Raw genomic sequence first — 19,320 nt, 5'->3', positions numbered from 1 at the left:
GCTGGTTCTCAGGCCCCTGCATTAGCAGTGCAGGGACCCGACACCCCACAGGTAACATCAAGCCTGCAGTTGCTCACAATGGCCACCAGGAGGCACTGCAGATCTAATAAATCGTCTCTGGCCTGGAGGTGGTGCCCCAAGGCCCCAGACGCAGGTGAGAGTCCTGGAAGTTGAGTGGACGCCTCAGGTCCTGCCTGGGAAGATTTGCCGGTCACGTGATTATGCAGCCCTACTACGTGTGCCACCTAGATGGATGAGCCGGTCCTCGCCCTTCCTCTCCCAGTCCTGAACATTAGTACACAGTAGGCTCGTTCAAAGCCCCTCTGAATTCTCCCACGGGAACCCTTATGAGCATCTCAGCCTTACATGTAGGCAAGCTGAGGCTCTGAGCCGCAGGACCCAGCAATGAGCCCCAGGCCTGAAACCTGAGCCCTCCGTGGAGACCCCTGGACATTCCTCAGCCCTGCAGCTGCTTTGACGCACAGTAGGTGTGCAGGGAGCATCTGTCAGACTCTGCAAGCCAAAGCTCCAGGTGACCCTGTCGCTGGGTGCCTGGCTTTCCTTGTGGCTGGCAGGCTTGCCCAGGGAGTCGTCAGCAAAGGCAGGGGCCAAGGCCCCTCCCCCACGGGCCACTCTACCCCCACATGGAAGTTCTCCCTGCTCTTCCCACGAGGTGGGGGCTCTCTCTCCTTCCCAGGAGAGGGAGTGGGCCTCGCAGAGCCAAGGGATTCACATGGAGCTCTCTCAAAGAACCCCGGGAGTGCTTTGCAAGTTAGAAAGCACTACCGCCTCTCTCTGCTCTGATTCTTGCCTCATTCCAGCCACATGGAAAATGTGCCCATTTTGCAGCCCCAGCAACGGAAGCTGGAGGCAGCAGATGACTTGTCCAAACGACGGGGCAGAGGCCGCGTGGGGGTTTGCACGCCAGCCCGGGGAGCCTCCAGGGACCCTCCTGGATGAGACGGATAGAGGCAGAGGGGCGTGGGGGGCTGGCAAAGGGTGGACGGCTGGGCGCCACTGGAGGAGGGCTCTTCCCACCAGAGTTTACTGCCTCAACTTCCTGAAACACGGAACTCCCACTGTGGGCACGGAAGCACTTGGAGAAAGAGGGGAAGCTTAATCAGTTTGGGAGAACATTATATGCACCTGAGGACGTACGCATTTACCAATGGATGCCTACGTACACATATGGAGAGAGGTCAAGAGAGACGGCACGGATACAGCACCGGGCAGTCTTTGGGGACTCGGCGGAATGGGACCTGGGATGTCTCGGTTCTTGTCATTTTGCTCGAACTCTGAGATTAAATCCAAATAAAACTTTTTTACAAGAAGCATGGGAAGGAACCGCCGTGTCCAGGAACCCCTGTGCGCGGCGGGCCCCGCCTGGAGTCCAGCCAGCAGCCTCCACCCACGCCTTCTCTGCGCTGCCATCCACCGCCTGCCCAAACGGGCACGCACATCGCCGTCAAGATGCCAAGGCAAACGCCGAGCCCGGGGACAGGTCTCACTTCCCCACCCTCTGCAGGCCCTTCCTGGCCCCGGAAGCAGTCAGGGACCCCACTGGGCCTGGCTTCCTGCAAGCAGCTCCTCTAAGACCTGCAGCTTTGTTAGCCAAGGTCAAGTTCCTGCCGGAATGCCAAGGTAAAGCAGTACCTGGACTCGGCGATCCCGGCCGCTTGCCTACCACTCGCGGAGCCCCCACCGACGGGTTCACATCCCGATGAGGTCCCAGGTGGCTGAAACGGCCTGCCCAACCCGCTGCATGCCCTCGTTCAGCCCAGCCCCCTCCCCCGGGGGGGGGCTTGATCCTGACATGAGCCTAACGTTGGGCAACTTCATGTCCCATCAATCCTCTTTGTACCACGGTGCTAACTACTCCTGAGAGCCGCTGAACACGGTGCCGGAAGTGAGGAGCAGAATGGTTATAGGGGGTGGCATCATCAAGTTGGCAAATCCCACATGGAACCACTTGCATTCGGGCCCCATCCGTAGCTCAAATGAGTAAGGAGTCCTTGTATCCCAACGATGTGCTTTCAAAGGAAGCCACGGGAATGGCCAGGGAGGGTTTGTTCTGTGCAGGCATCGCCCTGAGCTTGAGTACTGCCAACCAAAGCGGCCTTGGAGAAGCTTTGCTGCCTTTTCTGGTAAAACCACAGCCCGTGCAGAGACTGTAGCGGTGACAATAGAGCGAAGCCTTGTGTCCGTGTGGCGCTGACCCGCCCGCTATCTCGTGTCTCCCCCAACCCCTGTGCTAACACCCCCATTGTACAGCTGGAACTCTGAGGCCCAGGGGTGTTTCGCAACTTGCTCAAGGTCACACAGCCAGGAGGGCAGAGGCCAGCTCCAGGCCCAGGGCCCCTTGTCCCCAGGTGCGCTCCCAGCGGCTTCGTCCTGCCCTAGGGAGCTACAGCTGCGACTCCCACAAAGGAGGACAAACGTCGCCAAGCTTCAGGGCCTGGGAGAAGAGCCCTTTCTGACCCAGTACCGGAGGACCAGCTCCTCCTGGCCACAGGGGCTGGGTGGGGCGCAGCTTTTGGCCTCAGCTGGGGACGTCTGCACCCTGTTGGCTGTTTTCCTCTAGGAGACCGGAAGTTTCCCAGCTCCGGGCTTCCCAGGCCAAGCCCTCAGCTCTGCCTCATGGTTTGCGTGGCTGGACGAGGTCCTGGCACCTCTCAGGGAAAGAGGAGGGAGCCCTGGCTGAGTCCACCCCAGGAGAAGCAGGAAGAACCTCCCACCTCTCCCTGACAAGCCCCGGAGCCTCATGGGAGCAAGGCGGGGTCTCAAACCAGGTCCTCCCGGCTCCAGCACTGTGGACTGGAGCCTCGCCCTCCAGCAACCCGTGTGAGCCAGACGTGTCCCCGAGCACCCCCCACTTCATCCCCTGCGTCTCAGCCACCTCCACAGAGACTCTGCAGCGTCCCCAGGGGCGCCCGGCGGACAGGAACCAGGAGCGAAATCCAGCAGGTGGTGACGTGGAATGAGCCAGAAGTCTTCGGGGCAGGACGGGCGTGGGTTTGACCCTAGACTCTGCCATCCACTGGCTTCATTCCTTCAGCCTTCATTCATTCACTTGCGTGTCTGGAGCACCAATGGTGTGCTGGGCAAAGAGCCAGGTGGCGAGAAAAAAAAAAACAGTGACCCGCAGCCCCTCCCGTCAAAAGGCCCCTCCTGGGAGGGCGGAAAGGGCTGCACAGAGCAGGGCATGTGGCCCGGCCTTGGCAGCAGGTGCATTGCCAAGGGCAACTCCAGATCTCTGCAGGGAGAGCGTCGGGGCAGCCACCAGCTTGCAGTCTGTGGGAGCTGCGAGAGCCAGCATTTGCCACGAGGCTAGGAGCCGGCCGCTTTCCCCAGCAGAGAAACAGAGGAGGCCCCCAAGCCATGCCGTGGCTCCACCGTGTTAGACCCTCCTCTGGAAAGCGACTTGGCCTCGCGTGCCTCAGTTTCCCTCTCTGTAAAGGGAGACTGAGAACCCCTCCCCCATCCCAGAACAGCTGTGAGGTCTGAGTGCAGCAGAGTGCTGGCCCCCTGACTCACAGCACGCGTCTGTCCATCCGTGGGACTCCTCCCCTCCGTGCCAGGGAAACGCAGCCCTCCCCAGGGGGCAGGGTAGGCGGGGCCGGCCCCACCCTCCCTCCCGCACACCCTTCCCAGGTGTCTTCTCTTAGGTTCAACCTTCCCCAGCAGCAGGTACACAGAACATTTTTAAACCTGGAACTCTGTCCCGCTCCCAGAGTCCCTTCTGATCAGAGTCCAATTCATATTTATGTGTATATATGTGAAATATAGAACAAGGACTGTAAACTACTGTAAAAATCAGACATTAAATGTCTCTGCATTCTACAAACTTCAAAAATCTTTCCCTGGAGCCATCATTTTGGTGCAGGGGGCTAAGCCTCTGCCTGCGGCACTGGCATCCCATATGGCACCAGTTCAAATCCCGGCTGCTCCACTTTCAATCCAGCTTCCTGCTAATGTGCCTGAGAAAGCAGCAGAGGATGGCCCAAGTCCTCGGGCCCCTGCATCCATGTGGGAGACCTGGAAGAAACTCCTGGCTCCTGGCTTCAGCCTGGCCCAGCCCTGGCCATCTCTCTCTTTTGGCCCCTCCTTCTCTTTCCATAACTCTGCCTTTCAAATAAGTCAACCTTTACAAAATCCTTTGCCTTTAATTTTGGAGAGAGACTCTTCCATACGTAAGCGTTCAGAAGTCGGGTTGCGGGTGGAAGGCCTATAGCCAGGAAGAGAGAGCTGTCATCTTCATCACCGTGTCCAGGGCGCCGCATTTCACAGAATCAGCCGGCAAGACTCAGGCCTGCCATGAGCCACGCGTGCACCTCTCTCTCTCTCTCACGACGCTCTTGGTGACACCCGGAAGGCTCAGCAAAGGGGGCCTCCCCGGAAGCACTTGCTAGGTGGGAGCCCCTGGCTGCCCTCCACCTGTCACACCCCCTGGAAGGTGGCAAGAGGGCCTCTTCCAGAAATACACTATAAGAACCCACCCCAGTGGTCCAGGGCCATATGGGGGCCCTTCCTGCCTTGGGGACCCCCGGCCACCATCGTAGGTGTGCGGCCAGCGTCATGGACCCCCTCCATGAATTCCCTGCCACGCCCTCCTGAGCTCTCCTGGTGGCCCCCATCACTGAGCACGTGATGCTTAGAAATGGCTCTTCCAGGGCCGGCACTGTGGCATAGCGGGTAAAGCTGCTGCCTGTGGTGCCAACATCCCATATGGGCGCCGGTTCGAGTCCCTGCTGCTCCACTTCTGATCCAGCTTCCTGGGAGTACAGGGGAAGATGACCCGAGTTCTTGGGCCCCTGCTACCCAGTTAGGAGACCCAGATGGAGCTCCTGGCTCCTGAATTTGGCCTGGCCCAGTCCTAGGCTGTTGTGGGCATTTGGGGAGTGAATTGGCAGGTGGAAGCTCTCTCTCTCCCTTCTCTCCCTCTGCCTTTCAAATAGGTAAACAAGCAAACAAGTCTTTTCAAAAAATAAACAGAGCGCTGTGGCTCACTAGGCTAATCCTCCGCCTTGCGGCGCCGGCACACCAGGTTCTAGTCCCGGTCGGGGCGCCAGATTCTGTCCCGGTTGCCCCTCTTCCAGGCCAGCTCTCTGCTGTGGCCAGGGAGTGCAGTGGAGGATGGCCCAAGTCCTTGGGCGCTGCACCCCATGGGAGACCAGGAGAAGCACCTGGCTCCTGCCTTCGGATAGGCGCGGTGCGGCGGCCATTGGAGGGTGAACCAACGGCAAAGGAAGACCTTTCTCTCTGTCTCTCTCTCACTGTCCACTCTGCCTGTCAAATAAATAAATAAAAACAGAATGCACAGTGGGTACCTTCTACCAAGCAAACTTCTATCCACAGCAGACACAAGAGCAGTTCGTGTCTTTCTGACTGTTGCTACTTCTCAGTGGAGGGAATCCCTGCACGCTGTGTAGCCCGAAATCGGGTTCTCCAGAACCTTCTCCTGGGGGGCTGAATTCTGGGAGATGCACCTGCTACATAAGAGCCAGGCGTGTGTGCTCCCAGCGGAAGCCAGCCCTGGCCATCCACGGGCCTCAGCTCAGGCCAGGCTCCTGGCATTTATTTCAAGTTTCAGGGAAGTTCCTTGCCCACCCACAGGGACTGCCCCCACCCTCAGGCCCTGGTTCTGCGGATGGTTCTGCCAGGAGGAGGGGCTTGCTGGCCTGGATGGTCAGGATTTGTGGCCATCATTTCAGGGGCTAAGGGGAGGATGGGGCAGCCCACGCCCTACGCCACAGTTCATGGAGCTCTCTCTCCCTGGCTGGTGGTGTGCGATGAGCTACGCCCCACGACACTCCCACGAGGCAGATACCGCTCTTAGCTCCCCTTTCACAGAGTAGGAGACTGAGGCAGCGAGGCCAGCGCAATTGTCCCGAGCACTCAGACGTTCAGCAGGAAGTCCGTCTCTAGGTCCTGGGCTACTCTGACCTCCTTGCTCCAAAGGCGGCTGCCGCTCCAGGCAGCTCATGCAGCCTAGTTCTGCAATTTTCCAAGCACACCGGAACTGCTGCCTCTTACTTGCCTAGGGCTCTTGGCTGGGAGACCGGCTCCAGAGGGCCTCTGTCTACTAGCCAGGGTCAGCGGCTTCCAAGGCAAGAGAGCTTGCTGTCTTCTCTGGAACTCCAGCCCGTGGCCTGCCCCTCCCTGGACAGCCGGGGCAGGACACAGGGAGCCCCAGGTGTCTCCTATGGAAATCTTGCCGCAGATCTTCCCGACGTGCACAGAGCCAACAGCACGGATAGCAGGCTCTCCTCCACCAGCCCCACCGGAGGGAGATTCTGGAATCACCTCAAGGAAGGGTGCGGCCCCAGATTCGGGCCTCTTGAGAGTCCCCAAAGCCCATGAGGAGTCCCCAGAGGCTGGTCAGCAGGGGTGACACTGGAGCTCGGGAACCCTGACCCCAGCCTCTGCCTTCCACTCCTCCTCAGCTGTGCTCCCTGGAGATAAAATGTGTTCCCGAGCTGAACTTCGGAGGGGCAGGGGGCAGGCCGGGGACCTAGGAGGTCCCCGAGTGCTCTGGGATTCTGAACTTGACATCAGATGGCCTGCTGGGGACAGACCGATGGACCAACGCGACTGGAGACAGCACCCAGAGGCAACTCCCAAATGCACGGTGACTGATTTCCAACAAGGGTGCCAAGCTAGCCAGGGAGACGGCAGTCGCTCTGCACGTGGTGCTCGGAAAACTGGATAGTACACGTCGAAGAGGAAATTGTACCCTCGACTAACGCCAGAGCTCAAAACGGACCAGAGACCACCTAGGAGCCAACACCACCAAAGCTTTTGGAAGAAAGCGCAGGGAAATCTTCATGACGCTGGAGCTCGCGAGGGCTTCTGGGAGCTGACACCGAAATCACAGCAAGAAAAGAAAGCATCGGTCAGGACTTTGGCACAATTAAAACCGTGCACACCAGAGGACGCTACCAGAGGCGCCCCTCGGGACGCTCGGGTTCACATCACGGGGGCCTGGGGTAGAGTCCCCGCTTCGCCTCCACTCCAGCCTCCTGCGAACGCACACCACGGGGGGCAGCAGGTAACAGCTCAAGTACTTGGGGCACTGACACCCACCTCAAAGACCCAGGTAAGTTCTGTGCTCCTGGTTCAGCCTGGCCCAGCCCTGGCTGTGGTGGGCATTTGAGGAATGAATCAGTGGGTGGAAGACCTCTCTCTCTCTCATTATCCAGAGAAGGAAAATATGACCCATAGAATGAGGGAAAATATTATATATATATATATATATATATGGGATTAATATTCAGAATATATAAAGATTCCTATAGCTCAACAACAAGAAAAAAAAGCCAACTGTGCATCACAAAAGATGCACAAATGGCCAATAAGATATGCGAATGGTCAGACACCCAAAGGAAGCTCCTAGCTCCTGGCTTTAGCCTGACCCAGCCATGGCCATTACAGCCATTGTAGAGTAAACCATTGGATGGAAGATATTGCACATGCGCGCTCACTCTCTCACTCCTCTCTCTCTCTCTCTGTAACTCTGATTTTCAAAGAGAAATGTAAATATTTAAAATCTTTAAAAAGGCCATACTGAGTAGCACTTGCGGGCCTCGCCTCTCGCTGCCCTGCCCAGCCATCCCGTGCCAAAACCTATGGTGCTCTTCTTCCGCTCACACGCCTGGGCCTCCGCGCGGCTGCTCCGCCCTTGCCTGACCCACAGCCTCAGTCCCTGCTGGTTCCCGAGTCTCCCAGAGGCGCCTTCGGCAGTTGAGCTCCCATGCCACCTCCCAGGTCCACTTCCAAGTTCTGTCCTCCGCAGCCCCAGTCCATTTGCACTTCTGGGGATTCCCACTGCCGTCGGCACTTTCCCAGGAGGCTCCCCGAGCGCAGGAAGCAGCTCCTTCCCTACCAAACCCTGGGCACCTGGGCACAAGGGTGCCATCCCCAGGACCTGCTGCATAGGACGGGCCTTTGCCAGGGCCTCTTCCATGCCGCCCAGTTCTCGGCGGGAGGCCCTTCCACATGTCCATCTGCTGGCCCCCTGCCCCCAGCCCTCTGAGCTGTGACTGGAAGAGGGGACCTGATTCCTACTGTGCAGGCCTGCAGAGGGACCCAGAGGGCCGCTGATGACCAAGGCCCCAGTGCAAGAGCTGGGGGCAGGGGGCCAGCAGAGAGCCCAGGCCTCGGGGGACAGGCCCAGCTGGGAGCCCAGATGGGGTAGGGGGCTGTGAGGACGGGAAGGCATCCTGGGCAGAAGACAGGCCTCGTGGGGACCCCCAGCGTCCCAGGCCGGGAAGAGCCCATGAGATGAGGATGGGAAAAGGATCGGTACCTCTCGGGGGCTCGGCACAGGGCTGCAGGTAGCCAGGACCTGGGGCTGACTCCAGGAAACGGGGGAGACGTGAGGGGAAGAGCCGGGGTGAGGAGAGGATGCCCCGGCCATGGGCAGCTGGACCTCGGGCCTGCAGCCTCTCAGAGCAGAGAACCAAGGTCTACATAGAAAAAAGGCTTTGTGAGATGGCCCTGCGCCCACAGCCCCCTAGACATCCCTGGGCACATCAAACATTTTCCTACCAGGGACAGAACAGCAAGTTCTCAGCCCAGGCTTCAGTTCAAAGGCAGGAGGAAGAAAGGCTGGAAGGATGAACAGAGTTCCTGGCACGTTCACATGACATATCATCCGTCCATACGCTCATTCATTCATCAACAACCATTTACTGATCACCTACTATGTATGGAACAACAACAAAAAGAGTGTGGAACAAAATAAGCCAAACCCCAAGGCTGCCTCATCTCCCCAAAGAGAAAGCTGCTGTTTGCCCACTGTTGAGCCTCACAGATGTTTCTCAGCTTCACCCTATCTTGAGCAGAGGTTCTGGCATGTTCCTGGGGCTTCTGGAAACTCACGCAGAAATCCCTCGTACCGGTTATGAGGCTCCCACGCCGCACCTGGCACCCTGATGGCACCTGACACAGGTGGCGACGCTGTCCCCAAGGTCAGAGCTGCAGCCTGCAGGTGCTAGAGCCTGCCCTTGACCCAGCACGCCCACGGCACCCCAGGTGCGATGGGAAGAGTTCTCTGGGGTAAGTGTGTGTACAACTCCAGCAGACCAACCACAGAAAGAATGCCTTTGGGTTTCCTGGAGCCCTTGGCCATCAGGAACCTGCCTTCCTCTTCCCAGCTGTCCCACTCTGGACAGCTGACTGCTCCCCTGGGAGACTCGGTCTTCACCTTTGGAATGTCAATGAGCGGTCTCCGTCTCCAAGGGCTGGGGTGGGGACGAAATGACAGGGTGCTCACCTGGCCTGGTGACCGGCAGGAGAGCTCAGCAAATCTGGGCCATCATGCGATTCTACGATTCTACGGCAACAGAGATGCATCTGCCAACATGAGCACCCCTTGGCTTACACCCCGATAGCATCCCTGGGCTGCAGAGTGAAGCGCTGAGCCGGGGAGCCAGGCAAGGCAGCCAGACTCTCACCACTGGGCAAGCCGAAGTCCAACCTCCTCCCTCTCTCAGTACAAGGAACCCAGCCGAGTGTGGGGGCCCCTGAGGTCTCTCCAGGAGCCCCTCTTGGCTCCTCAGTCCCAGGCCCGGACCATGCCAGACATAACTGAGTGCCAGGCAGAGATTCCTCAGCTGGGGAGATTGGAAGCCAGAAAGGTCACGTGCAAGTCTGTCTTCTCTGTGCTGTCCCACGGTGCAGACAGGGGCCATGGAGTCGGCCTTCTCCCAGCTCAGTGCTGGGATGCGAACCAGATGTGGATTAACCCTCATGGCCAAATGGGATGGGGCCGCATACGGGGGGGGGGCTGGTGGACCCCTGGACACTGGGGAGGCTCCCACATCATGCCCACTCTAAAGCCTGGCCGGAACCCCTACCAGCACCGTCAAGGGACAAGGCGTGATGAGTGAGGCGGAGAACTTGGCTATACGGGGCATGCCTGCACCTGCAATGCTGCCCTTGCCCATCCTCACGACCCCCCAGGGGCAGAGCAGGCCCGAACAGTCCCTTCCCACAAATGAAGAAATTTCACAGCACTGGGAAGGGAAGGGGACCATTGTGCCTAACACACTCGGCTATTTCCACAGGTGTGTGGGGGGGGACCCAAGACTTGAATCCACATCTCTTCTTGAACTACTGAGAAAGTGGGGAGTGGGGGGAAGGAGGAAGTCAGGAAACTGAAGGAGCTCTGACTACCAGGGAAGAATCATCGCTCCGGGCCACTCCCAACTTCCCACTACTCCCCCCTTGCTGGGACAGCTCAGAGGCACCTGGAGGCGAGGGCAAAGGGGCAGCTGGTGGTTGTCGGTGAGCTACAAAACCCTGCCTCCGCCCCCCACCCCCAGGGTGAGACAGCCCCGCCTTCCCTGCCTGGCCTGGCTCAGGGCTTCTCCCACCCCGCGACGGCACCCACTGAACTCCAACTGCACGGTCACTTTGCCTGCCCGCCTCTGGACCTGAAGGCACAGGCCGCATCCAGCGCTTCTCAGAATCCCCCACGAGGCTTGGCACAAGGACAGGCAACGTTTGGTGAGCGATGAGTAAGTGGAATCAGGCGGCTCCGTTCCTGTGTCTGTGAAACAGGCCATCCCAGCCAGCGGTGACTGCCCTCTCCCCCAACCCTGACACCACAACCCACTGTGTGTGTGATGAGGAGGCACCAGCCTCCCTGGATGCAACCAAGCCCCCCCCAGACACGCATCGGAGAGAAGAGGAGGTAGACCGGCGGCCTCAGCTAACCCCCGGCAGGCCTGTGCCCTGGGAGTTCCATGCACTCTGGAAAGCAAATCTGGTCTGCAAAGAGCAGGCGTCCCAGCAGGGAGAGGTCCCCAGAGGTATGCAGCCCTGCAAGCCCACGGGGCGTACCAGACGTGCTCGCTCCGTGTCCCTGGAAGCCCCAAGAGCTCGTGTCGGGGTCCACCTGTCCTGTCTGAGACCACGTACGGCCCAGTGCAGGGTGGCAGGGTGGCAGCGAAGGAGGGCAGGGGTGAGGCTCTGCTGACCCCTTCTGCCTCCCCATGCCCACCTGTGAAAGCAGGCGGATTCAGCAGTGGTCCCTGCCCATGGCTACGCTGACCGTGGGGGCTCTGTTTCTTCCCCGGCCTCAGTTTTCTCACCTACTAAATGGGATCTGCAAGCTGCACCAGGATGATGTCCAGGGCAGCCTCTCCTCCACAGCGGGCCACACAGGACAGAGGTGGCCTGGGGAGCAGGCTGGGGACCCCACATCGGAGGGTCCCAGGCAGATACTAGGAGCTGGCCCTAGGGAAATTCTGCCTGTCATTCATTGGGTCAGCCTCCCCCAGGGAGCCCCAATCAGTGATGGGGAAACCACGGGCCACACTGCAGGGTGCTTAGTCCCTGGCTTCCTGGGTGTGCAACTCTGGAAGTAGAAGCTACGTCACCCATGGGCTGGAGTGGGCCTCCTTGGGCTGCACGCAGGTGCTCCCCCAGGCACTTGTGCACACGGCTCCCATTCTGGGGTGCACCGCCAGGAACACTGGGGGCCATGCACACCAAAGAGTACACTCTGCTCTGAAACAGCAGGGCTGGGACCCAGGGAGTATGGTTGGGGGCAGCACACAGCTGCCCCTGCTCATACTGGGCATGCATGCACACAAAGGCTGTGCACCGGCACAGCCAGATACTGGGATGCCCACACAGAGCACTCGGCATTATTGCAGGTCCTGTTCTCAGTGAGCACCCAGCTTTGCAGCCAGGGAACAGTGAAGCCCAAATGTATACACTAGCAAGGGCGTAGCTATAGCAGCATGGCGGGGGTGGGGGGGAGGAAGGGCAGGGCAGGGCTCCCGCTCCCAGGAGAAGGTCCAGCCTATAGTATTCAAGAATAGGGATGATGAGTGCAGACAGGCGACACGAACCTGGACCCTGGTGGCATGCGAGCATGAAGACACAGGGTGGCTCACACATCTCCATCTTTACCACCCCTCCCCCCGGAGTCCTGAGCCCTGAGCCTGCATTTAGTGGCCCTCCAGGATTGCTAGCCACTTCTTCCTGCCCTGCAGGGCACCATTCTCCCACCCTGGAGCGTTCGTTGGAGAAGCCAGGGAAGGCAGGGAGGAGGAAGGTCGGCTCAGAGGGTCAGCAGCCCCAAGGGCCTTTGGTCAGGGTCCAAAATCCCATTTCACAGCGCTAATATTCCATCCCAGACGGAGAAAGGACTTCTCCCAGAACATGCTGGCAATAAAGAACCCACGGGTGGATCTCCCACCTATGCGGGGGCTGTGCCCCTCGTGCGCACGTGTGCCAAGTGGTGGCCAGGAGACTTTTTCCAACTCAGCCTTCCCAGCTGCCCCCAGAACCAACCGTTCTGCTTGGACCTGCCTCACAGGATCCCGTGGGTCTAGAAAGGGGGCTTGTGGCCAACGCCCATGCTCCTGGCCCCCAGTTCAGGAGAAAGGGAACCCTAAGAGAACCTGCTTTAGGAAGCCGATGAAGCGCGCTCCTGCTCCCTCCCTGGTTTGAATGTACTAAGCCAGGGAGGGGGCCACCGTGCAGTCCCATGTGGCCGGGAGAAACAGGTACTTGGCAGGCAGCGGTGGCTCCCTCTCCGCTGATAAACCTGTGATGTCCCTCCCCAAAAGGGGATTCTGGGTGCCTCGGAGCATGGGGGCGACCTTCCAGCTGCTTCTAGAGCCGGGACCTGAACCGGCTTCCGATCCCCGACCCCCGTGGCCATCCCAACCCCAGCAGCCTTCCGCTCCTCCATGCGCCTCTCCTTTCCTTTGCTGAACCTCAGCTCCCTCCCCACCTCTTCCCTTCTCCTGGGTGCTGGCTGGTGCTGGGTGAGACAGAAAAGGTCTTTGCTAAGGGCAGAGAAAGGACTGGGGGACAGGGGACTGGCCCGGGCGCCCGCAACCACCTTCCAGGGCGCGCTGGAGGCTCTGCCACCCCAGTGGTGGCACCTGGGGGCTCTCTGAACCTCAGAACTGGGTGAGGAAGCGACGCCTCCAGAATTGGTACATTTGTAGGCACCCTTGGAAGGGCGGTTCCTGGAGGTGGCCGGAACCTCCCCTCTCCCATGGCAGCTGCAGCTGGGAGGGTTTGCTGGCTGCCGCCAGGCGGGCGCAGCTTCCTTCTGTCGGAGAACCCTGTTGGCAAGAAATGGCCCTTCTCGCTGCTGCTGCTGCACCAGCCAAAGGCTGGTCCTGTGCGCACGCGGGGGGCCGGCAGCGTGCACTCCCGCTTCGCAGCTCGGTCCTAGAAATCTTGCCTTCTCAGTCTACTGCCACCCTGGTGAAGCCCCGACAACCCGGCTGCTGCGGGCACACGTGGCCGGGTGGTTCCGGGCTGGCGCCGCCAGACGCAGGTCGCCGCTCTCAGCCAACCCAGTCCCGACGGTGCCCGGGCCTAGGTCGCTCTGCTTCCGGAATACAAACTTCCTAAGCTGGGGACGCTGAAGGTGCCGGTGCTCGGAGCTCTCCCACCAAGCGCTCCTTCCGTTCTCGCCGCTGGCGCTCCCCTGCGCACCCTGCTCGCCCTTCCCCGAAGCTAAAGCTTCTCCATGCCACTCCCGCAGCGGAGCCCCCGGGGTTCCTGGCAACTCCTCTCCCTGCCTTCTTCCTCCGGCCCCCGGGGACCAGGAGTCAGCGGAGACGCCGGAATCCCGGAGGAACGCGCGGGGCAGCTGGTAAGACCGGCGCACATCCAGTTCGTATTTCAGTTTACCATCAAAACGAAGCAGGGCGTACATGTCGGAGAAGAGAGAGAGGGGCTGAGGCCGAGATCCAGGTAGCTCCTTCTGGAAAAGAGCACCCCGAAACCAGCGTCTTCGGGGACCTCGGCGAGGTTTTTGTGCGCCAGGTTTTGTTTGCCTACTACGGGGAGCGGCAGCGCGCACGGGTCGGGGCTTCGGCTGCGCACAGCCGGCGAGGAGGTGGCCGGCACAGCGGGTTGCACCACGCCTTAGAAAATGCCCGAGTGTCCCACGTCGCCCACCCTGCCCACGAAACACCACCTGTCAGGAACAAGTCGGGGTTCCCGGCGCTCCTAAGTCTCCTGTGAAATTTTCTTAAAACAACTCACATTTCCTCCGCCAAGCTTCGGTTACCCCTACACGACGCACAAACGGTCTGTCTTGGTCCAGGTGGTGGTTATACCGGCGCCCACCCGCCAGCGCGCTTGGGACTAACGGCGGACCAATTCACTGGATGTAAATTACCGTAAGGAAACATTGCTGCAAGCAGACTGGTTGAAAACCCTAGACTTTTAATCCACGCTTTTTGTTGTCCTATTTCAGCCCGGGTGTCTTGTTTAGGTTGGAGATTGGGAACCCGCGGGCAGCTATGGAAATTAACAAAGTAAAAACAATGAACGCGTCTTCTCTCCTGGTCCCCTGCTCCAAACCCGGCCTGGGGTCGCCGCCTTCGCGACCACCCCTTGGCTCCCAGGTTCCGGTTTGCCCTGGATGGTGTCCCTCAGTTGTGTGCGGGCTCTTGCTGCTTCGGCCCACGTCTCCCCTTCTTGGTCTCTCACATACGAAAATACATCCTGTTCTTTTGATTAAATACCTATACGACCCCGGGAGAAGTTAGTTTCGTGATGTGTGGATCCTGTCTGTTCGGGAATAATAAATACCGCTAGCCTTCGAAGAAGGCGACTAATTCCAAAACTCCGGACGGGCCCCCGCGGCGGCGCCCCTGGGGATGGATGCCGTCCGGCCCGCGTCTGCCCCGACCCGGGAGCGGCGGAGCGCGCTGCTTTGGGGGCAGGTGGGTGGGCAGGCAGCGGTCCGCTCGCAGGGAAAACCTGCGAGCACCGAATCGAAAGCGAAAGAGGAGGGCGCAGGTCAGCTCCCCGCAGCCGCCCCCCGCGCCCGGAACCTATGGGCAAGGCCTGGTTCTGGCTCTGGCTCCCGGAACCGGGCCCAGGGTATCGGCGCGAGGCACCGGAGCCCCGGTCCCGGCGACAAGGAGGCTCTTCGCGCCGCCGCGGAACGTCGGGTCTCCGACTGGGCGCGTCTCGTGGGCCCAGGCAGCCTGCCCTGGGCTCCGGTAGGGGCTTGGAGAAGCCCGAGTGCGGACTCCGAGCTTGGTGGGAGCTTGGCGGGGCCGGGATCGCAGCAGGCGAGGACTCGCGGCTCTTTCGTTAAACCGCGAATGTCTGCGCCCACCGCAGACCCCAGAGTCACCTCGGTCCCTGTGCTGACGGGGACACGGAGGCCCAGGACGGGGTAGGGACGCCTGCAGCCTGGTAGGATTTCTCTCCCCTTCTTGTCTCTGCAACTCCGAGAAGACACTGAGCCAGCGCCTCGAGCCGGCTTCCCGGCCCCGCACTCCCTCGGCAGTGTCCTGGCGCAGCCCCCAGATCCGCACCGCCCTTGTAGAGGGAGCGCAGGGAAGCGCGGGAGGAGGCTCGCCGTAGCGACGCAGGCCATGGAGTTGCTTTCGGCCCCGGAGCCCCGCGCCGCGAAGGTTTGCGAGCCCTAAGCCTCTGGCGGCAGGGACAGCGATCAGCCAGGGCCAGGCCTAGCAGAAGGCGTCTGCCTCCGCCTCTCCCTGCACTTCTGGGAACATCCAAGGCTTTTTCCTGGAGCTCCATTTTCGCCCTTTGGAGTGCAGGTTCCTGCTGCCGCGGGAGGGACCCGTTGTCAAGGTGTGCCTGAGTCTCCCCGCTTTGTGACATTTCACAGAGCTACCTCTGTAAAGGGCAGGCAGCACCTCTCCTGTGAGTGCCTCAGTTTCCCCATTCTGGACCTCATGTGCTGAAGCCCTTCCCTCCAAGGACCAGCGGTCTCCTCCAGGCCAGAGACAGGGCAAAGAATTCAAGAGTGATTTGCTGTCTGCTGCTTGTGGCTGGGCCCTGAGCACAGGACAGCAGGGGAGCGGGTACTGTCCCAGCCGGAGGCCGCCTCTCCCCACCACTTGCTGCTTATGACCCTGGCTGGAGCCGAGGCAGGGGCCTGGCTGGGTGCTCTCGGGTTGCACAGATGGACGACGGAGAGGCACAGGAGGACGGCTCCACCGGGGGACTTTTATAACCCAGCCAGGACTCTCTATGACCACACCGCGATCCAGACGAGGGACAGGGCTTAGAGGAGTTACTGGCTCCGGGGTCACACCATGGGTCAGGGGCAGTCCCAGGTCAAGGGGTCGGGCCCGTCCCTTAGCCCCTATAACTAAATGCAGTAGAGGACTGCAGAGGCTGGCCATGGGGGTCCAGCAGGCTCCATGAAGGAGCAGCCCTCCCCTCCCCCTCGGGGCCGGATGGCGTCTTCTAACTTGGAGGCTGGCAGCTGCTAGGGTTCTCTTCTTGCCCAAGGTCTAGGCCTCCTCAGAAGCCTCACTGGTGAATTCTTTAAAATAGGACAGGCCAGCTCGGGGGGCCAGAAAGCATGCCGGTCCCCCCAGCTCTGCACGTGGAGCCTCCTGGAGTCTCCCTCCCACTCTACGGCCACTCCTGTAGAAGAGACCAGGACAGGGCTCGGGAGAGGCCAGCGTGGTGTCTGTGGCCCAGGCTGAGAGCCCGGAGGAGCTGGGCGTGGAAGGAGCACCTGCGTGGAGCCCGGTGTCTGTGGGAAGGAAGCTGGGGCAGCCACGGGAGCATCCTAAATTTGCCTTCAGCAGGGCACCTCTGGCTAGGGAGTGTGTAACTTGCTCAAGGCCATACATAGAAAGCTGGTAGAAAAGGCGTGTGTTTGTGTGTGTGTGTGTAGAATGCGAGTGTAGACAAGTGTACCATTATATGGATGTTTTGTGCATCAATAACCACCTACAAACTAGTTCTGAGTCTCAGTAGCCGTTCCAGCCACCCTTCTGTCCCCGATGTCCCACCTCCAGCCCCAGGCCCAGTGCCTCTCCATCCCGCTGCCGGCATCAGGGCAGCCCAATTTGGTGCCGGGTCAGGGCCAGCTCACCCCGCCAGATCGCAGAGGGACAAGCTGTACCCAGACAAGGGGGTTTCTCTTCCTTCCCGTTTGGGGTTCCCAACCCTGATGCTGCGGAGGACAGGAACGCCAAGGGCACTTAACGGCTCTGGTCCTCACCGCCCTTGAACAGAGCCTGGTTCCCCAAAGGTCGGGGCGCTTCGGCAGCCCAGGCCTGCTAGCTGCCGCCGCGCTCAAGGGGGCTTGGAGGTCATTCAGGCCAGCTCTCTCGGGCTCCCGGGGCGTCCAACTCAGACCCTAGAGTTTCCCTCTTCCTACAGCCCCGAGCCTTGAGGGGCTCCGCGGCTTCCTGCCTCCCCGCCCAGTCGGTCCTACACCTTTGCTCCGAGGCCGTCCGCCTCCAGCGACGGCCGAGGGAGAAGCGCCCGGGGACTCCGGCCTGCCCGCCTCCCCATTCGCCAGCCGCGCTCCGGGCCCCGGGGTCTCGGGTCCCGCCGCGGTGGCGCTCACTGCTGTGCCGCGGGTTCTCGAGCGCGCTCGGCCGCCGCCTGCGCTCCGGGCTCCCCGCCCGGTTCCGCACCTGCGATGCCCTCACCTGCGGCACAATCGGAGGAGCCGCGGGGCACCAGCGGAGCGAGGCCTCGGCGGCCGCCGGAGCCGCCCCGCGCCGAAGCGCTGCGCGGCGACTCCTTCTTAGCTCACGCCTTGAGCTCCTACCAAGCAGCCGCTTCCAATCCCGCCGCGCGAGCGGCGCAAAGCGAAGAGATTCGGGAAAACCAAACTCCAGGTCGACTCTAATACAAACACAATGCCGCGCACGCCTGGCTGCAGGGGACTTGTAGGAGGCGAACGGACCTCTGGGTCCCCTCGCAACCCTGGATCCTCATTGTCCGAGCCGGAGTCACCCGCCGCTCGGCCCGCGCCTGCCCAGCCCGCCGACTCGACGAAGCCTCGGAGCTCCAGGTCCCCGGTCCCGCACGTGCACTCACCGTAGCAGGGGACCTGCAAGGCCGCGTTGTGGCCGCCGCTGCCTTCCTGCAGTTTGAGGCTGCCGTCCGGGGGCGTCTTGCAGGCGCCTCGCGGCATGTAGAGATGCGGTTGCTGCGCGGGCGGCTGGGGCTGCGGGGTGGGCGGCTGGGGCTGGAACTTGTTGAAGGAGCCCCGCGCCCCGGTGCCGCTTTCCAGGGGTGCCGCCAGGTCCTGCTGCCCCGCGCCGTAGCGGGCCCGGCTCTTGGCGTCCCCGAATGCCTGCCCTTTGGCGGCGGCCGACAGGAAACTTGTGCCGAACTTGTCGCCGCCGGGAAATCCCCTAAAAGGCGACGAACCCTCCCGGCTCTGCGACACCGGGCTGTAGTAGGCGTCCATGGCAGCGGCCGGCGACTCGCAGTAAGAGACGCAAGTCTCAGCGTTCATGCCTGGCTCGCGCGGGAGACGGGCGGGGGCGCGAGCGAGGGCGCGAGGACGCCACCGCGCGCCTTGGCCCGGAGTTTGGAGAGGCGAGGAGGCGGTGGCTGTGCGCTCCGCGCCCGGCCTGCTCGCTCGCTCGCTCGCTCCCTCCTCCCCCTCCGCGCCAGCCTGCTCGCTCGCTCTCTCTCTCTCTCTCTCTCTCTCCCTCTCTTCCCCTCCTCTCTCCCTACAGCTGGCCCAGGGAAAGAACCAAGGGCTGCAAAAAGGATTCAGATGTTTCGGAAAGTTGACCAGATCTCCCAAACCCTCCTAAGGTTTTGAGGCGGAAAAAAGAATGATTTTTTGTTGTTGTTGACTTGCTCTCCTCCTCCTCTCCCCCACCCCCCTCCTTCTCCTCCTTCTCCTCTTCCTCCTCCTCTTCCTCCTCCCTCTCCTCCCCTCTCCCTATTCTCCTTCCCCCCGCCCCTGCCCCTCCTTTCCCCTTCTTAGGAGACTTTTCAAACTCGCCAACGGGACTTTCAACCCGGAGGCGCCCAAGGGCCTTTCCGAGTCCGGGCGGGGATGGGGAGGTGCCAGCCCCCCTCCGGGGGGGGGCTCCCCAGGCTGGCTGCGAATTAGTGGGTTGTCGGAGCTCTGGCCTCGAGGATGAGGGAATGCGAATTTTAATGACAGGTAAAAAGGGGGAGGGGGAGACCCTAACAGGGTTTGACATTCCGAGTCCGCTGCGCTGCGGGCCCCGCGCGTGCAGGCGGCTGGTTGGGAGTCTTGCGCTCAACTTGGCACAGCCTCAGGCCTTGCTGCTGGTACCTTTCCCTCCGTTTCCAAACCCTCCTCCCCAGGCCGGTGCCGCCACGAAATTCACACCGTGGTCGCCACTGGCACGCTCACCTTCCCGTCTTGATAACGATTGCCCCTCCCCCTGTAGGGGCGCTGGCTACGCTGCGGCGGGGTCTACATTCCCTCCGCCCTGGAGAAACCCTCGGCTGGGCCCGACTTTGCGAGCTTTGGGACGCGACCCCCTCCCCTCCCTGCCCGAGGCGCAGCCGCTCACGTCCCAAGTCTGTGCCCAGGCAGCCGGCGAGATGAAG

General features: G+C 61.1%; 1 protein-coding gene across 1 annotated transcript in view; it reads right to left on the bottom strand.

The window, feature by feature from the left end:
- Nucleotides 1-18,527, bottom strand: part of ALX4 (ALX homeobox 4) — a 40,992-nt gene extending 22,465 nt beyond the window's left edge. Inside the window, exon 1 of the mRNA XM_002709067.6 lies at nt 17,815-18,527. Within this exon, the coding sequence (XP_002709113.1) occupies nt 17,815-18,238 (424 nt within the window). The 5' untranslated portion in view covers nt 18,239-18,527. The remainder of the gene's footprint in view (nt 1-17,814) is intronic.
- Nucleotides 18,528-19,320: the final 793 nt, after the last annotated feature.

This window comes from Oryctolagus cuniculus, chromosome 1 (genome assembly GCF_051225735.1).
Source record: "Oryctolagus cuniculus isolate XC-2025 breed Fujian yellow rabbit chromosome 1, ASM5122573v1, whole genome shotgun sequence".
Classification (NCBI taxonomy): Eukaryota; Metazoa; Chordata; class Mammalia; order Lagomorpha; family Leporidae; genus Oryctolagus; species Oryctolagus cuniculus.
Note: the sequence above shows the minus strand (reverse complement) of the source record. Positions and strands in the feature narration are given on the sequence as shown.